This window comes from Solanum stenotomum, unplaced genomic scaffold, assembly GCF_019186545.1.
Source record: "Solanum stenotomum isolate F172 unplaced genomic scaffold, ASM1918654v1 scaffold38100, whole genome shotgun sequence".
Lineage (NCBI taxonomy): Eukaryota > Viridiplantae > Streptophyta > Magnoliopsida > Solanales > Solanaceae > Solanum > Solanum stenotomum.
Genome location: NW_026034755.1, coordinates 69,872 through 92,728, shown reverse-complemented (window position 1 = coordinate 92,728; position 22,857 = coordinate 69,872). Strand labels below are relative to the sequence as shown.

General features: G+C 27.5%; 1 protein-coding gene across 1 annotated transcript; it reads left to right on the top strand.

Moving 5' to 3' along the window:
- The first annotated feature begins 17,706 nt into the window (after positions 1-17,706).
- On the top strand, positions 17,707-18,552 carry LOC125852667 (uncharacterized). Its single transcript, XM_049532385.1, has one exon. The coding sequence runs from the start codon at positions 17,837-17,839 to the stop codon at positions 18,389-18,391; it is 555 nt and encodes a 184-aa protein (XP_049388342.1). The 5' UTR covers positions 17,707-17,836; the 3' UTR covers positions 18,392-18,552.
- The last annotated feature ends 4,305 nt before the right edge of the window (positions 18,553-22,857 follow it).

Here is a 22,857-nt window from a genome sequence, read left to right as displayed (position 1 = left end):
CGCCGGGAGAAATGGTAGTTTAAATATTGGGTAATTAAATTTTATGTGATGTTATAACTTTGATATAAATAGAGACTACGAAAAATTAATTTCTTTTGAATTTTGTGAGTTTAAAAATCAAAGACATTATTTACGTAGGCATTTTAGTCAACTCTCAAAATTCCACCAAAAAAGCTATACACGTGAAATGACTCCATAATAATCAATCTCTATAAATTCCAAAATTTGGAAATTTCATAGTCATTTGCACATTTTCTACACTTTTCGATAATTCCTTTGCCAGAGCAAAAGAAAACAATTGAAAATTTTAAACGCACAAAAAAGTCAATATTTTTTTGTTTGATTTGGTTTTAGATTTAAATTTTACAAATTGATATATAATTTGATATGGTTTGTTTTTGAGCAAAAAATAATCGAAAATCATGAATCAAATCGATTATATAAATACATATTTGAAAATGATAATTACACCTATATTGCATTTTATATTTTTAAAATTTTTTTAATACGGTACATATAAATCTTGGAGGAAAAACAGACACAAGTTAAATGACGACGTCAAGAAAGATATATGTTCACTTGACTTCACCCGTAAAACTGTGTTTCAGTTTAAGCCCAGATACTAGGACATGGGCTAAACCCTCTCTAAGAAGTGATTGCTAAGCCCAATGAATATGCCTAAGCAATTGTCCCTATTATATTAGGGCAATTTTCACATATAACAAATATAAAAATCATATTTGTATGTTATAGCTATAGTTTACATAATTGCGCTCTATAACAAATTTTATGTTTGCTATGGAGCTTTTGATTTGTATAATTCGCTACAAACTTCCAATTTTATACAAATTGTTCAGTTTTGTATAAATTTATTTATACATTGTAATTTGTATAATAAGATTTGTATTTGTATAATTATAAGTGTATAGGACGAAAATATATGTATTTGTATTTGTATATACACTTTTCTCTCGTTTTATACAAACACAAACGCATTTTATACATTTTATACCGAAATGTATAAAATGGCTAATTGTATACCGAATCAGATGGCAAAAAAAGGGGATGTTTGCTATGAATTACAATTAAAATAAACTATGGCTATAACATTTAATTTGAATTAATAATTTGTTATTTCATACAATTTTCCCTTAATATAATGAGGAACTTTCACATATAACCACTCAAAAATAGCCTAATTACTCTCCATAGCTATAATTTGATAATTACAATTTGTAGCTACATGTTATAGGGAGGAGAGAGGCGAGCGAGGCTGGGAGAGAGAGGGCAAAGAGTGGGAGAGAGGTGAATTGTATACGTATATCGGTTAGATAATTGTATATTATACATATGTATTTGTATATATGGCAAGCGAGATTGGAGAGGGAGGAGAGAGGCGAGCGAGATTGGGAGAGGGAGGTGAGAGGTGAGCGAGATTGGGAGAGGGAGGAGAGAGGTGAGCGAGATTGGGAGAGGGAGGAGAGAGGCGAGCGCGAGAGAGCAGAGAGTGGGAGAGAGGTGAATTGTATATGTATATCGGTTAAGATAATTGTATATTATACATATGTATTTGTATATTCTGGTGAATTATACATATACAAACGTAGCTAATTATACAAACTCGAAGTCATCCCACGTAATTAACGTATAATGTTAGTCGCGAGTGATAATTATAGAAAAATATAGCTATGATGAGTAATTAAGTAGTATAAGTTTGCTTAACCGCGTAATTTTCCCTATAACTATTGACACAACAAATTATCTATATATATCTGAAATGACGGTATTTAAAAAAAAAACATAATTTCGAGATACTTTGAGATTTTATAGTAGATACATGGATATAATTAGCTATAGAGATATATTATATACACTTGTTAAATGTGTAGATACAATGCATTTCATTATAGAGACATTGTTTACATGTGGATACATTTTTTTATGAACAAATATAATGTATTTCACTATTATTATATGTGCAAATACAATATATTTTCCACTACATTCTGAAACTAAAATGATGCTATTTTTCGTAATTAAGTAAGATATTGCTATTTTCATGAATATGTATAGCACTATTTTAACGAAATTGTCTCTATTATTTATTGTATTTTGTTTACCATATATATATATATCCTAATGGAGAAGTGTCATATATATAGGAGATCCAAGCCCTAACGTGTACACACAAAACTCAAATTTTTCAATGAAAACTTGCAATGAATTTTTTAATTTTGTTTTATTTTGTGTATGGGAGTATTCCAATTCCTAATAAGAGGGGACAAAGAGTTTTCACATTGACATAAGAATCTTCATAGAATTTAACTCTTTTAATACATTTGCTTAATGTGTGACGTTGCTTAGAGTTCAAGGAATGAAAATTATACACCTATTAAAACTAGCATAGTTGATATTATGTTTGAAAGTTTTTTTAGTTGTTTCATATAGAATTCACTCGGTGTTTGATAATCATTTCTACTAGTTCACATAACTAAAACACGTACTACAAGTTATGAGTCAATTCATGCACTATTATGTATATGAATAACTAAAGTTACTAAAATCGGTATAATTAATCTCTACATTATTAATGTCAATACTTAAATAACTCTAACTAGCTAGTCACCAAACAACTCTTTCACTTCTTGGTTTGTGTGTCATTATCATTGTTTCAATATTTTCAATGCTAATGAAATCATGTACTCCCTCCGTCAATCTTTACTTGTCTACTATTCGTATATTATTTTGGGATGTTAAACTATACTTGTCCAGTTTATAAACTTAATGAATGATTTACCATGTTGTGTCTATTTTATCATTGCTAGTAAATACTATTCATTTTCTAATTTTTAGATAACTTATATTTAATAAAGATAATCTCATGAAATTACCCCTATTATATAGTGTTTTTTAATTTCTTTGTCAAATCAATAGTGGACAACTATTAGACGGAGAAAGTATTTAATTTCTTTGATGGTCTTCCAATTTTCTTATTAATTCCACAATGGCAACTTTTTTGGACCAAATATATATGGTATTATTCTTCCTAAACACCTTTTATGGGCGATTCTTGACTTGCGCTAGTCAATATTACAGTTTTTTTTTTTTTATTCCTCTCTAGGAGCTCCCACCCCTTTTGCTGACTCGAACTCACAACCTTTGATTTGGAAGTGAGGGGTGCTTACCATTCGAGCAACTCCCTTTCGTCCAATATTACTGCCTTTGATGCTTTAAATAAAGAAAAATAAAAGAAGAAGTTTAATATTGACAAAAGCTAATGAAACATTGGGAAGATTATTGGGTCTCGTTGTTTTATACAAATAGCGTTTATTGACCACTTTTAATATTGACAAAAGCGAGTAGAACATTGTGAGATTATTTATAAGAGGGTGTTTTTAGATTTGACTTATTTCAAGTAGTTTTTGGCTTTTTATTTTTTATTTATTTATTGAGGTGCTTGGTAAAAGATAAAAGTGTTTATTTTTAAGTATCTACGTTTTGGTAAAAAAAAATAGAAGGTAAAAGCCAAAAGTTGGATATGACCAATTTATTACTTTTAGATTTTAACAAAGTCATTTTCCTTATTTTTAAGAATTTTTTTTCTAAATATTTTTTAAAAAAATATTCGATCAATCAAACATTAAAAAAATCGGCAAACTCCCTACCGAACACACCCTATATATGCACTAACTATTCATTAATTTGAAAAATATATTGATATGAAATTGTGTCATGTCTAGACAACTGGAAGAATAAATTATAAGCAGTACCATATTCATTAATTTGCACATTTTCCCCATTATTGGAATATAAATGTGAAAACCTAAAATAAGTTGGATGGCCTAACAACCACCCCCACCCCACGCTCCCAACTAAATTAACATAAATACTAATCAAAATAATAATCGATAAATATTTTCGTGTACGTACCACTAACAACTAATTCTACATGAAAATAATAATTAATAAGCAAACGAAAAAAAAAAAACAGATGGATAAAATCAAATTGGTGNACAACTGGAAGAATAAATTATAAGCAGTACCATATTCATTAATTTGCACATTTTCCCCATTATTGGAATATAAATGTGAAAACCTAAAATAAGTTGGATGGCCTAACAACCACCCCCACCCCACGCTCCCAACTAAATTAACATTAATACTAATCAAAATAATAATCGATTAATATTTTCGGGTACGTACCACTAACAACTAATCCTACATGAAAATAATAATTAATAAGCAAACGAAAAAAAAAAAAAACAGATGGATAAAAATCAAATTGGTGGTGTACAAGACATAAAGAAGCAAATGCAATCAAAATTATTATTTCTGGCCCCTACTAAAATAGATGTTTACTTCCTTTCGATTTGTTTCTCTCAATTTGACACAAAAAAAAATAGAAAATTATTTTAAATATTATGATTTTAAACTAAAAATATGTAGAATATATTAAAATACTTTGTAATTTGTTATCTTAATTAAATAGGTTACGTGAAAATTAAAAACTAAAAACTTGTCCAAAAATAATGAAATGAAGTGAGTATTTTTTTTTTTTGAGTTAATATTTTAAATGGTCACTCAACTAATAGTTTTTTTCACAGAAATTCACTCAACTTTCATTTTTAACCGTAAAGTCATTTAACTGTGAATTATTTTCATAGAAAGTCACTAAACTAAGGGTTTTTTTCACAGAAAGTCACTCAACTTTCTTTTTTAACCTTAAAGTCACTCAACTATGAATATTTTACTTATAAAGTCATTCAAGTATTGATATTTCACTTAGAAAGTCACACAACCAATTTAAATAATTTTTTAAAATTAAATTTTGTTAAAATACAATTTTTGTTTAAAGCTAATTTTTAAAAAATAACAAGATGCTCATTTAATTATTTATTAAATTTTGTTAAAACACTTTTTTTAAAATTTTGTTGAAATACAATTTTGGTTTAAATAAGTTTTTAAAAAAAACAATAAAATACTCATTTTAATAAATTTTATTAAAATACTATTTTATTTTAAACTAATAAAGCGAAATGTCATAAAAGTGAAGAAGAATATGGACACGGAATCAGTGTGGTAGAACTTGATTGACATAAAACTAAAGGATATTATCCATGCTATAAGGCCATGCATCTGCCGTAACTCGCACTATGGATCAAAAACGATAAAAATACTTTGTATTTAAATAAATAATTAAAATGACTATCTTATTATTTTTTTAAAGAAATTAGTTTAAAATAATTATGTTTCAATAAAATTTAATAAAATAATTAAAATGAATATCTTATTATTTAAAAAAAATAATTTACAAAAAAAAATTATATTTCAATAAAATTTAATGAGAAAATCATTTAAATTGTTTGGACGACTTTTTAAATGAAATATCAAAGTTGAGTGACTTTGTAGATAAAGTATTCATAGTTAAATGACTTTGAGGTTAAAAAGAAAAGTTTAGTGACTTTCTGTGAAAAAAACCCTTAGTTGAGTGACTTTCTATGAAAAGAATTCATAGTTGGGTGACTTTATAGTTATAAAAAAAAGTTGAATGACTTTCTATGAAAAGAACTATTAGTTAAGTTACCATCTGAGATATTAACTCTTTTTTTTTTTTACATCACATGAGTAGGTTATAGGCAAGTTGAAACTTTCTTGAAGAACAAGAATTGATACTTTTCTTGAAAATAAATAAATAAAACCATAGATTTCTTTTCAACAAAATTAATAGGCAATTTGTTGAAGAAGAAAAGGTCATTCAAATAATAGTTATTCAAACTTATTAGAATATTGTTCATGATTCCACATGAGATGGCAAAATGTGATTGGTTTTGCTACGTACATAATAATCTTGACGAATATAATTTCAAAAAATTGGACACTTCTTCTACACGTCAAACTCTTTTTCTTTTAACAACCACTATGATATTTCTTTCTTTTTCCCCCTACCGGCAAGTGTATGGAGTCAATATTGAAACTCGGTTAAATTTAAATCACATATTGTAGGATTCATTCAGGGGTGACACTCTCAACGAAATCTTCTTGAACTCGAATCTGAAACATTTGATTAAGGATGAAACAATCTCACCACTACACCACAACTCATGCTGGTCACATGATATTTCATTTGTGAAATTTTATTTATTTAGTGCTCACTAAAATTATATATTACGTACATATTTGTTCGTTAGACCAATCCTGTTGAAAGTGCCAACTAGAAGTCTAGAACTAGTCATGAAGAAGAATGAAGAAGTAGTATGAAAGCACAAGTGTCAAATAACCTGCTTATTTGAAATTAATTATAATATAAAATGAGCTAAAAAGCGAATAATAACTTAATTCGTCTAATTCTTATTAAATTTTAATTTTATTTATTTATTCTTTTATAGCATTTAGTACCTGATAAATTATTGTTTTACCATGACTATATATAACCTGTTAATATGCATATATATATAACTCTTTAACTTTAAACATATAATAAATTTAATATTAAAAGCCTTAAATAAGTCTCCCCTAAAGAAATAGCTAGAAGAACTCACATGATTGTTTAAAAGAACACTCACATGATAACTTTAAACATATAATAAATTTAATATTAAAAGCCTTAAATAAGTCTGCCCCAAAGAAATAGCTAGAAGAACTCACATGATTGTTTAAAAGAACTCACATGATCGGGGTCGGATGATTGGAATTCCTTTACCTTTAAATAAAGGTCTTAGGATCAAGTCCTCGAAATTAAAATAAAAAAAAGTCTAGTTAAAAACATCATTTTTAAAAATAACTCTTAACCTATATAAGTTTAAATTTAATCAAATTCTAATATAAATATTGGACATTAAATTTTTTTTAAAATTATATGTGGAAAATCCTAAGTAAGAGCTAAAAAAGTTGACTAGACCCTTATCTTCTCAACTAAAAAAATAAATGGTGAGGAAAACTCCAATTTTAGTTGTTTGAGCATTTCCACCACTAACTCCAAATGTTTGATTTTCTAGCTTCTTCCCATTAGCCGGCGGTATTTTCAATTTCTTTTAATTGAATTTTATTGAGGAATATTTCTTCCGTCTCAATTTACGTGATATTATTTTATTAGATATAAAATTTAAAAAAATAAATAAAGTATTTCAAGTTTACGATTTAAAATAAGTGTTAGATAATTTTTTTTAACTGTCTGTAAATTATTTTCTCTATTTCAATTATGTGATACGATTTGAGTTTTGAGAATCAATAGTGAATTTGAACCATTGAGATAATAAAAGTAAAAGAAACCCCAAACAACTACCTCTAGAATATCAAAGTTGAGAAAAGAAAGTATATCTTCACTTTAAAAAAAATATATACATATATATTAATTCACAAATTCGACGTATTATTTTTTATTCTCTAGAAGTGACAACTTTCAAGTAGTATTCTTTTAATATTTCTTTAACCGGATTTTAAACTATATTGGAATATATAATTTTAAAAATACATCAATGTTTAGCGGATTAAATGTCCACCATATTAGTTCACAAATTCGACGTATTATTTTTTATTCTCTAGAAGTGACAACTTTCAAGTTTCAAGTAGTATCTTTTTAATATTTCTTTAGCCGGATTTTAAACTATATTGGAATATATAATTTTAAAAATATATCAATGTTTAGCGGATTAAATGTCCACCATTTTAATAAATCTTTCCGAAAGCAAAAAGTAATAATTATTGTATTGTATTGTAAATATATTGTACTCTATTATTTTAATGAATATAATGTTTGAAATAATTGTATCATTCTATCTCCTTGTATAATGTCACAAATTGACAATTTGAATGATAAATTCACAAAAAAAAAGTAGGATATGGCATTGAAATACTATGAAAAGGTAGGGTGAAAAATCAAATTGAATTATTAAGTAATAACTAAAGACAAAATGAGAAAAATATATTAAGATAACGACAATCACATCAAATCGATCGTTAGACAAAATGAACTTTTCTCATCGTTATCTAACAATGAATTTAAATAACATAATATAATAAAATCTAAGTAACAATCAAAATAAAAATTACATATAAACTAATAATACAATACAAATATAACAACAACGGATCAAAGAAAGGACTATAATGGAATGGGACCATTTTATCAATTATGACATGGCATGTTTTATACACCATGAATTTTTTTTTGTATAAATTATTGATTTTTTTATAAAGTAAGAATCATCAATTGAATTTAGACCAAAAAAAATAAATCAAAAAATCAACAATTTAAAGTCATTATTGAGGTGTGTAGCATGCTTTTCTTAACGTGGGCATAATTTTCCGACCCTAGAAATAGGCCTCCATGTCTACCAAAGTGGAAATCAACCAATTTGACAAAAAAAAATTTATATATATGTTTCCTTTGTTTGTGGGTCGGTATAAAAAAAACAAAAATATATGTGTCCCAACTTTGATAATGTTATGATCAATTAGTGATTAAATAAATATTATATTAAATATTATACACTACACACCAATTCAAATGGTCCATCTAATTTTAAATCCTGACATATTCAAACAAATATACTCATCACAATTTGTGTGTTAGAGTCAACATAAGGAGCCACTTCTCTCCCTCGACTTTCTCTGCTCGAGCACAATAAGCAATTTCTTACGGACACTGATTATATATTTATTATATATTCTTTTATCTTAAATTATATGTGTGATTTTGTCATTTTAGAGAGCCTAATGCAAAATGGGTTGTATACTTACTTTAACTACTTGACGAAAGAAAAAAAAACATTTCAAATTTGAGTTTATGAAGTTTAAGGTAAAATTATTAATTTTTTCTCATTTTATCTTTAATATAAATAATAATTATTCTTGAATATAAACATCTCAATAGAGTAAATATTTAATAAAAAAAAATTATGCATTAACACATGAATAAAAATAAAATAATGAAATATATCTCCTAATCAATATTTTTTTAAGTGGCATGTAAAACTAAAATACCATAAATAATTTTTAAGTGGCATGTAAAACTAAAATACCATAAATAACTTGAGACTAAGGAAGCACTTGGTATACATTTGTTATATAATAAATAAATATACACTTGCGCCGCCCAATATGTTTAAAATTCCCTAAAATATTGTAGATGTGTAGGTTTGATTGCTTATAGAGTTAGTTAATTTCTAAGTAATTTTTTTCACTATTTCACCTGGTGTTCGGAGCTTCAAATTTAAGTTTGAACAAAATTCAAATCGTGCATTTTAAGGTTTATTCGAATGCAGCGTTTTCAATAGAATTTTTTCCCTTAAGAATTGTAGATGTATAGGAACTCAACAATTATTTCAACAAAAAAATTACCACTGTTTTTCTTTATTCTCTTTAATTTTCTTTATTCTCTTTAATTTCTTTATCAAAATTCTAATAATTCCTTCAATCATAAAAGTTGTGGATAGATAGTAACGATGATATATGTCGACATCTACTCAAATAAATAACAAAATTCATCTCATGTGACTAGTTTTAATGATTATACCAATAATAACAACCAACTTCTTCCTCAACTTGATTAATACTCCTTTTGTTTATGTTTATCTGTTCATATCTAGCTCAAACACACTCTTAAAAAATATTCATAAAATGATAATTTTATTATATTATATATAATTAAATAAAATTATTTATTAATTTTTATTTAATATTTATTTATAATATATTATACAAGTAAAAATGAACGAAAAATATAAATGATAAGTTATTAATTTCCACAAAATAAGAAGAAAAATATATGGTCGAATGCATGAATGGAAAGGTCAACTAATTGGGATTGACAAATTAGGTTTGCTAGATTGACTAAGTTTTGTTGATTGAGTTTAAGCTGTATAAATTGTTAGTACAATTTTTTTATATAGTTATTATGAGTAATAATTAAAGGATAATATATTAATATTTTCAAAATTTGAAGAAAAAATCACATTGATTCATTGAGTATCCTCTACATACCTCCTTTCCACCACTCTTCCCATAATCCTTATCCATATATCAATTATCATCAATAAAATATTCAGTAGAATTCCCCCAATATTTTATTATAATATGAGTGAAACACAATTTTTTTAAAAAATTTAGGTGCGTTCTTTAACACTTTTCTCGATTTTTTATTAAGAGTTTTATGTTACTGCAAGAGTTTGTGATCATTTGTTATATGTCATATGGCAGATCAGGAGTGTATCGGGATGTATGTAAGTTTAGTTAGTCAAGTAGATGAGTGTTTTTAAGATTGTCAATAGTTCAAGAATAAAATTATCAATTAAATTCAAAGTGTTTTCAATACTTCTCTCTAAATAGAACAAAGTGTAAGCAGTCCATACTTCTACCTTCCAGAAATAAAAAAGATTATTTTGAAGGAACCTTGACTTGAGTATAATATCCTCAACCATATCATCTCACATCCTTATTTTTCATAGTATTTGTTAAAATTATATATTTATTTATTTTTTAAAAAAAATAACTTTTACTTATCCATCGAATACAAAAAAAAAACTATTTATTTTTTTAAAAAAAGTTTTTCAAGATCTGTATCAACCACAACCAAAATGTAATTCATACAACTTTTGGAGGGTAGAATAGACATTACAATAATTGATATTATCTAGAAATTACCAACATGAATGGGACCCACTAAGATATGTTTTGGTTTGTGGGTCCATTCCCTTGTGAAAAGTCACCAGCTAAGCTATCATAAAACTTGGATTTGGTCTTATAAATGTGCAAACTAATGCTCGTTTATTATGATTGCGGTGTTCGAGTTAGTTTTCACGCATTATATTAATTTTATGAGATATCTATCACTTTCTACCAATTATAGATATCAAGTAACTTTGTCTATCAAAGTTAGAACGAATAAGAAAAATCAGCTAATATTCTTTTACTTTTGTGCGAATAATTTTTTAAAAATAATTTTTCTACCTTAACAAAACGGTGATATAATCTACGTATATTCTATCTTTTTCCGATCTTACCGTGAAATGAGAAGGATGGAGTGGTCCTTCTCAAATACTAATCATATTCATGTGTAACATGTTTATGTAGGTCCTCTGAATTTTCCCACAATAAGACGTTCCCTTTAATTTCCTCCATCTCTCATTTTTTCTAAACTTATAATTCCAGGTACTCACAATAATTAGGTAATTTATTTTATAATTATTATATCAAAATATTATAAAAACTATATAATATCACATAACATAAAAAAATAATCCACCCCCACCTTTGCTTCACTCACTTGGTTTTAGTCTGTTTTGAAGAATTGACTATTTCCCTTTTTAATAACTATTTAAGTCCAATAATATTTCACATGTTTAAGACTATAAATTAATTGACTTTTTTATTAACATATTAAAACCACACGATTGACTTTTTTTTTATAAAACTTCGTTTCAAATTAAAACATATCAAACGAATAAAAACGAAATGATTATTATAGTATGGAAATGTCTAAATGTATCACTTGCTTGACTATATGAGTAATCTTTTATGGACATGGACAATCATAGCTTAAAATATAGATTATCATAAATCACAAATGAATTAAAAAGGAAACAAGATCCAATCTAATTGATCAAATATAGAAAAACATAATACGAAGCAAAGTAATCTGATTTTGTCGGTAACATACCAAACATGAAAGAGTATTAATTGACTTATTAATTTTTATAATATAGTTTCTCATCTTCAAGAACAAAGAAATGAGCTGGCCATCAAATTAATGCTTAACATCTAAGCATTAACCTTACTGTAGTTTATAGCAATTTGAATTGTTGTTATTTGTCACTTTCTTCCTTGTCCATTCCATTACACAAGGTGCCATAATGAATTAGACAAACACGAATTCAAGATTTAAAATATATGCAATTTTACAATATATAAATATATATATAAATTCTGGCGAAAACTGTTGAATTTACATGAACTGCACGAAACATGCTAGATTTATCCTACACAAAGATTCAAAACTATAAAATCTATATAGAAATATCTATATCTATATATATATCTATAAATTCGGGCGAAAATTGTTGAATTTACATGAACGGCACGAAACATGCTAGATTTATCCTACACAAAGATTCGAAACTATAAAATCTATTTACACTAGGTATTTAAATCAAATTATAGTAACTTATGTAATGAATTGATATGATAATATACACTGATTATATATTGTTTACCTAATAAAAATATATGTAAATGACATTTTTATATTTATTTCCTTAATATAAATTTGGGCATGATAATTTTCACTTTTTTTGGAATTTTGTATTCCTTATGGCTCATATTACAATTTTTTTAAAAACTTTTTCCACTCCAACTTTATCAAACATTGTCCAAGTTGTCTGTTCTTGCAATTCCTAATGTTTTGTCCTTTGAAAGAAGTTTTTCATACCCATTTTTTTATTTTTTTTATTTTTTATCTAGTGTTTGATATATGTATTGGATCGGAGCCTCATTAATTCGAATTCACACAGCTATGACCCTATTCGAGAGAAAACACTCCCTACCAAGATATTTGCATATACAGGGCTCAAATCAGAAATATTTAATTAAGAGAGAAACATCGTCATCCACTGCACCACACCCTTTAGTAATTTTCATACCCAAAATTCTCTTGTGAGTTGCGTTTAGAATTTGGAGTTTTGGTCCATATCTTGCCGAACTAGGCCACAAAGAATAATACAAAAGATCTTAGATCTTGTTTTTCCCCACCAATTTATGCAAATATTCCCTTTTAGATTTTTGGAAATTTCCAAGTATTTTGCTTTCAAGGAAAATACATATTTTCTTCACTTTATATTACTTGATTCTATATTTGATACATCTTTCGAGAAAATTTTAATGTTATTTTTACTTGTGCACTATATTAAAAATGAAATATTTATTTTTATCCATTTAAATTGGAAAATCAAAATAATTTATTATCTTATACCAATTTTATTTTTATTGTTAAATACTATTTATTTAATATTTAAATGACTTATAATAATCATGAAAAATATAATAAAATTATTATTTTATTTATTATTTTTTAAAAATATGTCAAGTTAAACATGGACGAAAGGAGTATATAGTATCCCTTTACTTTTATGTTATTTAATTTAGGTAAAGTAGAAGAAATGCCCATTGTTCACTATTTATGGAAAAGTGGATTGCACGAAAATTAAATTAAACGAAAATTCTATTATAATACCCTTTAGCTTTCCCCGCGATTTTATGCAAAAATATTCTTTTTTTTTCTATTTGGAAATCACTTTCCGTAATCTGGTTTGATATTTACATTTCTTTTTTGAAAAAAAAAAAAGTGGAATGCACGAAAATTAAGTTAAACGTAGTTTTGTCAGAATAATAATTTTAAAAAAATCTTTGAACCGGTAAACGTATTATTATGTTAAATAATTTTTAAATACATATATATCTTAGCATTGGGAAGTTTTTGTCTAGCATGTTGAATAAACGCTAGATTTACGCTAATACATGAAATTTATTTATAAAAAATTGGGCAAATCTAATGGAACCTAATTTTTTTTTTGTCAACAACCTTAATTAGCAAGAGATGAATAAATTTGACTTTAAGAAATGTTTTATGTCAGCTCTATTAGGTAAGAAAAAGACATATAGATTACAGAATAATTTAACCAAAAATATGCTAAATTTAGTTAATTAAAATACAATCATAAATTGTCTACGTATTATACTGTACAAATTGAAATAATTAAGTAATTTGTGTATGTATATTTAAATATTCCTATACTTTCTTGAAGAAGCTTGCAAACAACTTTTTGAAGACTTTGCAAATAATTTTCTGAAAAACTTTGTAATAATTTTCTAGGACAACTTGCGCGTACTTCAAAGAGACATCTTGCAAACAACTTATGAAAAGTCTTGCAATAGTTTTCTCATACTTGCAATCAAACAGATAGTTTACAAGCAATTTCATAAAAAATCCTGTAACAATTTTCTCAGACTAACAATCAAGCAGACAACTTGCAAGCAACTTTCAAGCAAGCAACTAATTACTAGTAACTTCTTGAAAAATCTTAAGATAGAAAGGTAAATTAGTTCATTTGTACCTCAGTTTGAATAACAATAAAATATCTCTCTCCCTTCAACTTCTTTGATCGTATCTTTTATCGTCTTATATTTTTATTATATTATTACATAACATAACAAGTATTTTCATATCTATAAATTATTAAACCTTCTTAATATAAATTCTAGTAAAGTGATAAATGTGAAACAATTTTGTTTTAGATCACAAGTCTGAATTGAAGTTACACATCTTCTATGTTTTCTAAATTCCTTATTAAAATTTCCAACTCTACCATAACTATCAAGTTACCCAAAAAAATCTAAACTAGCAGGTGCCAAATTGAGCTAACATTACCAAATATGGTAATGGTGGTTGTTTATTAGTTGTACAAGAGAAAGAGAAGGTAAAATAATGGCTTAAGTCATCTGCGATCCCTTAAAGTTGTCCATATAATTCACTTAGACACCTTAACTAGGGCTAGTACCTATTGAACACTTTTATCTATTCAAAACTTATTCCTATTAGACATTTTTCAATAATAAGTAAAAAAAAAATAAAGTGTGTAATATTGATGTGGCAAAATGAGAAATTATAAGATAACATGTGGCGTTGGGCCCAATAATTATAGAGAAAAACAATTTTATGTTAAAAAGAATGAAAATCATTTCAAATATATTTTTCATCTATTTTTTTATAAAAATAAATAAATGAGAAGCCGAACCCTACCCCAACCCCCTTTCTTCTTCAACCAAGCAAGATTTTCTTTCTCAAACGATAAAATTCAATTTCTTTGCTAATTGCTTATATAAATTTTTTATTCCTAATACGTGAGAAAGAGATATTCAAAGAGACTGATACAAGAGTCAGAGGCGTATCTAGAGGGGGTGCCGTGGGTTCACGTGAACCCATGCTCCCCTCTCTAGATCATGTATAATAGTGTTATATTTTTTAAAAAATATAACAATATAGATGTGTGAACCCATGTTCAAAGTATATCATATAATAATGCGATGATGATTGGGTGCACCTTTCTAAGTGAGGATATAAATTTAAATCTTATATCTATCTTGTCTCTGTGAGTAACACCTTTCCAAGTGGTTATCGGTTACACTTTTGACGTTTCAGCTAATTTTGCTTTTGTTTTTTTCCTTTAATCTTTCAAAATTTTCAAGTGTGTTACATTGAAAATTCCTAAAAAATTTATTATTGTATATTTTTAATATAATTAAATCAAATGTGTATATTAAAATTTAAAATTAGTAGTATTATACATTTTGAACCTATAATTTTTAAAATTTAATGGTTCATATACGAACTAAAAGTCAAATTGATCAAATTTATATTTAAAATATATTTTTTCGTAATCGTGCACCCATCTAGCCGAAATCCTGGATACGCCTCTGACAAGAGTGATGAAGAAAGTGAGTATGTCAAGTCTTGAAATCGATAGCAAAGAGAAATCGAGAGGACCTAAATTAATTTTATCAAATCAATCTGATATTATTTTTGATAAGTTTAGTGGGTTTACATTTTAATTTGAATGGTAATATTTGTTCGAAGGTGACCGAAATGGACGTCGATCGGCTAACTTTTTTCATGCTCTTTCTTTCTTTTCCTCCAAATTCAATTAGCTGATTCAATTTTTATTTTTTAATAAATATTGAAAAGAAATAGAATATAAAAAGAAAAGAAAAGAAAAAAAAACACTGAAGGGCTGTCTTCGTGAAGAAGACGACTTAAAGGGGGTGGGGTGGGGGCTTTTTTTTTATTTTTTTATTTAAGAATTAGTATTACTTTTAAAATTATTTTTGAAGAAATTAAATAATTAAATGCCAAGTGGCAGTCAAAGAAGAAAAAATATTAAGTTTTTTTGAAAAAAGTAAAAATAAAATAGAAGTATTATTTAAGATTGTTTCACACGTTTAGCGAAAGTGAAAAACACTTCTTTTGCCACATCAACATTTTGTGTTTAATAGGTATATTTTTTGAACAATTTAGGTGTTCAATAGGTAATAGTCATAATTAAAGTGTCTAAATGAAATATGCGGATAACTTTAAGGAACTCCAAATTACTTAAGCCTAAAATAATTGATTAGTACTTTAAGTATGAAATTTCACTTGTACATAAAGTTACCAATAGTAGATGTGAAATTTTATCAGATATGTTGTATACTGACAATAGCCTCCGAATTTTCTCATGTATTTGTACCAAATATACATTAAATTCAGTCGACATTAATATGAGAGATGAATTTATAATTTAATTTTTTAAAAATTGTTACGATACAAATTCATCACGGAAATAATACCTATATGAATGACTCACTAAAAATGAAAAAGAAAAATGAGTCGAATCATTCCAAAGAGAATATATGTCCAGATACAAATAATATTATAATTACATCTTAATTTTAAACAAGATATAATCAATTTTATTAATTTCCATTATCTATATTTTTCTATTTATTTACATTGCACTTCAATAACAACAATAAGGGTTAAACTATGCAAAATGATTCAGACTTATCGTCGAATCTGACTGCCGTTATCAAACCAAGTTAGACTTGTTTTGAAACTTATAAGCTCTTAATTAATGACAACAATTTTACCAATTAATAAAACTTTTATTCAATAAAATCTTTTCTAACATATGGCCTTTTAAAAATAGGAATAAGCGTTAAAATATATCTTGAACAATATAGAACTTGTTTGGATTACTTTTACTTTAGGTATCGTAAAGTTATACTCTAATAGTTTTTAAAGAAGTATGATAGCATTTAATTTTAAATTAAAATAAAACAACAATAATAAGTCAAAATCATGAATTAAAATTTTTAAATTACGACTTTTGACTGATAAGTCATAAGTTATAGCCCATTCAACCATATTTTTAGCCTTTAGGAATTGTTTGATAGTTGACTTAGAGGTGAGTTATATAAGTATTAAGTAATATACGCTCAATAGCTAATTATGAGGTAAAATATTCCTGTATAAATTTTATTTGCTATTTAGAAATTTGCATAACTAATGTAGTCCATGTATTGTTTTACTTGTGATAGAAGGTGAAATAACTAATGCATTTATAAGTAACTAACACATAAATAACTAATATAAATATAAATTTCCTAATCTTTGCGTGTACACAAGGTAAAATTTCCACTCTTATACAATAATTTGCAAATCACACCGGAGAGATAACTTGCACTTGACAAATCCAGCGCTACGACCTTGGTTCAGAAGACAAATCCCTTACTTTTGCTAGCAAGTAATTTCGAACTAAAACCTATGACATAAAAGATAATCCCTATATTACTTTATACACGTAATTCTTATCAGTTACCAAACGAGCCCATTAATTGACTAACCCATGTAGACCCCTTCTACGATACATTCCGTACTCCAAGTCTGAAATCAAAACCAGCTAATCACGGAATATTATTACTATTCTCAAAATCCCCCACCCCACCACTTTACAAAAAATAATAAATCTTCGAAAACACACCATCAACACGTTTGAACATAACGTTAAATTAATTAAATAAAAACAATATTTTTATTTTTTTTAATTTTAAAAAATAAAAATCTAGAGACGACCATAACTGCCCCCACAAATAATTCCCACCCACGCGCCGACATCACATCATTTACTCCACTTTCTCTCTCCTCTTTGTCTCCACTATATAAACCAACCCTTATCTTCCTTCTCTCCTCACTCAAACTTTTCAATTCTCAAATCTAAGCACGTGTATTACACGCATTCTGCAAATTTCTATGGAGAGCATGAGTAGAAAAAAGAGAGTCCGAGTTGACTCGGAAGAATCAGAATATAACTCACCGGAAGTGAAGAAACTCAGGGAGAATCTGTTATACGATCTCACCGATGACGATAATAACTCCGAGTTTTGCACCACGAGTCATGATTTTGATTCATTCATGAAGAGCTTCGAAGAAGAAATTACAGCTTCTCCGTCACCGGCGAAGGTGATGGAGACGGAAGTGGTGGATTTGACGGCGGATTCTGATGAGTCTCAGCCGGAGTTAGGCTACCTTCTGGAAGCGTCGGATGATGAACTCGGACTTCCTCCGGCAACGGCGGTGGGAAGTGAATCGGTAATCGAATTGATCGGAATTTCATCGGATTCAATATGGGAACTGGAAGAGAGAATTCCGAATTACGATTCGTTCGAATTGGGGATCGCTGATTTGGTGGATTATAACGCTGGTGTTTGTGAATACGTAGCAATAGATGGATTGTTTGATCATTCGGATCTTGGTTTCGGGTCACCCGATTTTCTATGGAGACCCGAGACGTTACCGGCAAACTAGGAAATGTAAATCTTTTTTTTTTGTTTTAATCTTCTTTATAATTATTATTTAATTTAAATATTAAAAAGCAAGAACAGAGTATACAAATTTCTGGATATTAATTTTTGAAGCAAAAGAGAAGTTAGCAATATCGTGGAATATTATATTTATGATTGGATATTGTACTTTGAGTCTGGGTGGACTCGTCTAAAAATCGAACCGATTGATAAATTAAATTGAAAAAAAGCTATTGATACATTGTTATCGGGTAATTTTTTAATGTAAAATAAATTATAGGGTTATTGGTTTGATTTTGATTTTTTTAAATTTTGGATATTAAAATATAATAGAGCGGATATTTTGAATTGAAAATCCTTTCTTCTGCCCTCGCCCCTTCTTTAGTTCCGTATAAGTAGAGGCGCATAGGTAAGCGAATAGAAAATTAGTTTTTCTTCGCGGCAAACATATTCAAGTACTAAATAGCTCGAGGAGTAGGCTTCCCGATGTCGATCTCTATTCCTTAGGTTTATAGGTTCATAGGAGGAACCTTATGTCACAAGCCCTTCTTTCTAAAAAAAAATGGAGTTTTTGACTGACTCTGTGCATATGTGTGAAAATGAGTATTCGAAGATGAAATAAGTCATGGGATTGGCAAACAAAACTAAGAGCTGCTCAAGACACCACCAACACTTGGCACAATAATCAAGTCAAACAAAACGATATTATTTTTAATTCATTTCTATGTTATATGAGTACAACTTCAATTTCGTTGAAGTCCTAAAATAAGTACCAAATATGAAAACTAAGAAGAAATCTAACATTACCAGATTTGATGGACTCTTTACCTGAATATATGTATCAAGTTAAGCTTTCAATTACAAGCATTATAACTAACTAACTAACCATATTTTAGAAGTTAGGCATCCCTTCTTGATCATTCTTTAAAAGTGTAGTTATTACATGTTTAGGCATTTAAAAATAGGGGAAAATTAAGATTTATGTCTCTATTAAGAGAAAATATATATGCCATATAACTAAATATCAAATATGATATAACATCAAGTTGGATTTAGCTCATATTTGTAATTGTGAATAAACACTCTATTATGTATGATAATTTGCACAGTGTATATTGAGTTACATAGAATAATATTTTAGGGAAAAGACATAAAATCCCTCTGAACTTATCCGCATAATTTACTTTAGCACTTTAACTATACGGGTGTTTAAATACCTCCCTTAACATCTTTTAAGTGTTTTTTTTCAACCCTCCCATCACTAGCCCAATTGAAGGCTGGGTGTTGTTGAGTCACACGCGTTTTTATTCGTCCACATATATATTAACTAAATTTCTNTCCATCACTAGCCCAATTGAAGGCTGGGTGTTGTTGAGTCACACACATTTTTATTCGTCCACATGTATATTAACTAAATTTCTAATTAATTATTTAAATCTCCATAATAATTATTTTTTTCATCACTAATTGTCTTCCCCAATGTTTGTCACCTTCTCAACAACAACTCTTCTTTTTATAGTGAACTTTTCTTCAACTTTTCTTCTTCCATTATATAATAATTTTCTCTTCAGGTAAAAAATAAAAAATACTTTTTCAATCTTCTTTCTTTTCGTAAGAAAATAGGCTTCAATATTCCATTTGTAGACATCAATTTCCACATTAAACCAACAATTCCTACACCCACCATGATGATATTTAAAATTGAACCAAAAACTAAATCCATCGATGAATTTACCCCTCAATCTACAAATGATAATTCAAATTTCAATTGCAATTTCAGTTTAGTTTTTAGTTACACATACCACCTTCCTTGAAAATTAAAAAAATTATTTACATAAAAATGTTAATTTTTCAACGAATTGAACGAAATCTCCACAATCAATTTTTTGTCAACAATATCTTTGAATTTTTTTTAAGTGGAAATCAGGTTCTTTTTTCTTATAACTTTTTAAACTCATAGATCTAATAATCTTTTTCGATGTCGAAAATGGTGTCAACGAATCAAACACCAAAAATTTTTGTCAAAGAAAAACAGAAAAGAAAAGAAGAAGAAAAATGTGGAAAAAGTTGCAATAGGGAGTAAATGAGTAAATGTTTACCTTGAACCGAATGAAAAGAATAAGAAAGAGAAAGAGTCTTGAGAAAAGAAAAAGAAAGGAAGAAGAAGATGAAAAAAAAAAAAAAAACTACAGAGAAGAGAAGTTAATTGAAAAATAAAATGTTTAAAAATTAGTAAAATAAGTTATTAAATATGTCGTACAATAAAAAGATGACATGTGTCAGTTTTTTGGGTTTTTTTTCTGTCTCACGTGCTTATAGAAAGTTGGTGATACAAATTTTGCCACGTCACCCTTTAAGGGGTAATTAAATTCACTTCAAATTAAATTAGGGGGGTAAACAAACACCCGTATAGTTAAAGTATTAAAGTGAGTTATGCAGACAAGTTCAGTGGGAAATTTATGTATTTTATATAGAGCGTATATTCTTGAAACATTCCCTTTTAATAGGATCATTCACATTATGTGTAATAACAAAATATGGATTTTTTGGGCCATTTTTGACATTTTATTTAGTAGTGTCAGATTAAAGTTTGGTCTCGATTCCTGATTTAGGGACAAGATTTGAGATTTGAATCTCATGTTTTGAATGTCCGGATTGAAGCTCGATTTCTAAGTGTCGATTCAAGATCAAGTGGACTATTTTAAAAATTGAGTCAAATTATGAGGATCATAACCCAACTCATTTAAAACCTGTTTTAGCCCAATTCATTTCGGTCCAAGTAACTTTTGAGCTAATCTTTGTCCAACCCATTATATTTTCTTGAAGATTTATGTAAAAATTAGGCAAATGACATAGTATAAGAAAGAAATTACTTTCTTTCCCTACTCTTTCATTAATTACCAAAAATCCCTTTCTTTAGTGTTTTTCGGATACATAATATAGCAGTGTGGATACNNAGAAGATGAAAAAAAAAAAAAAACTACAGAGAAGAGAAGTTAATTGAAAAATAAAATGTTTAAAAATTAGTAAAATAAGTTATTAAATATGTCGTCCAATAAAAAGATGACATGTGTCAGTTTTTTGGTTTTTTTTTCTGTCTCACGCGCTTATAGAAAGTTGGTGATACAAACACGTCACCCTTTAAGGGGTAATTAAATTCACTTCAAATTAAATTAGGAGGGTAAACAAACACCCGTATAGTTAAAGTACTAAAGTGAGTTGTGCAGACAAGTTCAGGGGAAAATTTATGTATTTTATATAGAGCATATATTCTTGAAACATTCCCTTTTAATAGGATTGTTCACATTATGTGTAATAACAAAATATGGATTTTCTGGGCCATTTTTGACATTTTTTTAGTAGTGTCAGATTAAGGTTTGGTCTCGATTCCTGATTTAGGGACAAGATTTGAGACTTGAATCTCATGTTTTGAATGTCCAGATTGAAGCTCGATTTCTGAGTGTCGATTCAAGATCAAGTGGACTATTTTAAAAATTGAGTCAAATTATGAGGATCATAACCCAACTCATTTAAAACCTATTTTAACCCAATTCATTTCGATCCAAATAACTTTTGAGCTAATCTTTGTCCAACCCATTATATTTTCTTGAAGATTTATTGTGGATGGGCTTTTTTCTATTTATTTCCAAAATAATAACTCCACTTACCTGTTAAATAATGTTTGAAGGGGTGAAGGTTATACATGGGACAATTCTTAAGAAAGTTTGGTGAAGAAAAAAAAATGGCAATTCCTCTTGATCCAAATATTTTACTTAGGTGTGATGAAAAAACTCTTTATTAACATGTAGATAATTAACTATCACATTCAAACCAAAACTTGAAGGCTACTATTCAATTTCAAATACTCTATATCAAAAAAATGAGTTGAAACATGTGTGTATATATTTGAAGAGGGAAAAAAAATTGTATAATATGTGTATATTAGTATATGTTATACACTAAATATACCTTGATTAATGTATTGTAGACATATTATACAAAAAAATAAATAAATGAGTGTGAATGATTACAATGGCTATGGTGAGTACTGACAAAAAATGTATATATGTATATACATATTGTATGAAAGGTGTACCTATTCTGTATCTAACACATATACTATTTATAATTACTATGTATGTGGAGTATATATATATAGTGTATAATGCATATATACATAGTGCATATATAACTTATAACATTTACATATAAAATAAAGAATTAATATATTTTTTGCATATAAAGTAAACATCATGCTCTCATATATATTCTTACTCTTTCTTTCCCTTTTAGATCTTATAATTTTAGGTTAGGTGGGTAGACTTGAAGGTGCATGAGGCTAGTACAAGGGTGGATGAGTTTGATATATATCACCACAATTTCATCTCCAACTACAAAAATAGCACAATTAAATCTCCATCATACTATATAAATTTCATTTATTCACTAAAGCAACACCGATGTATGTTT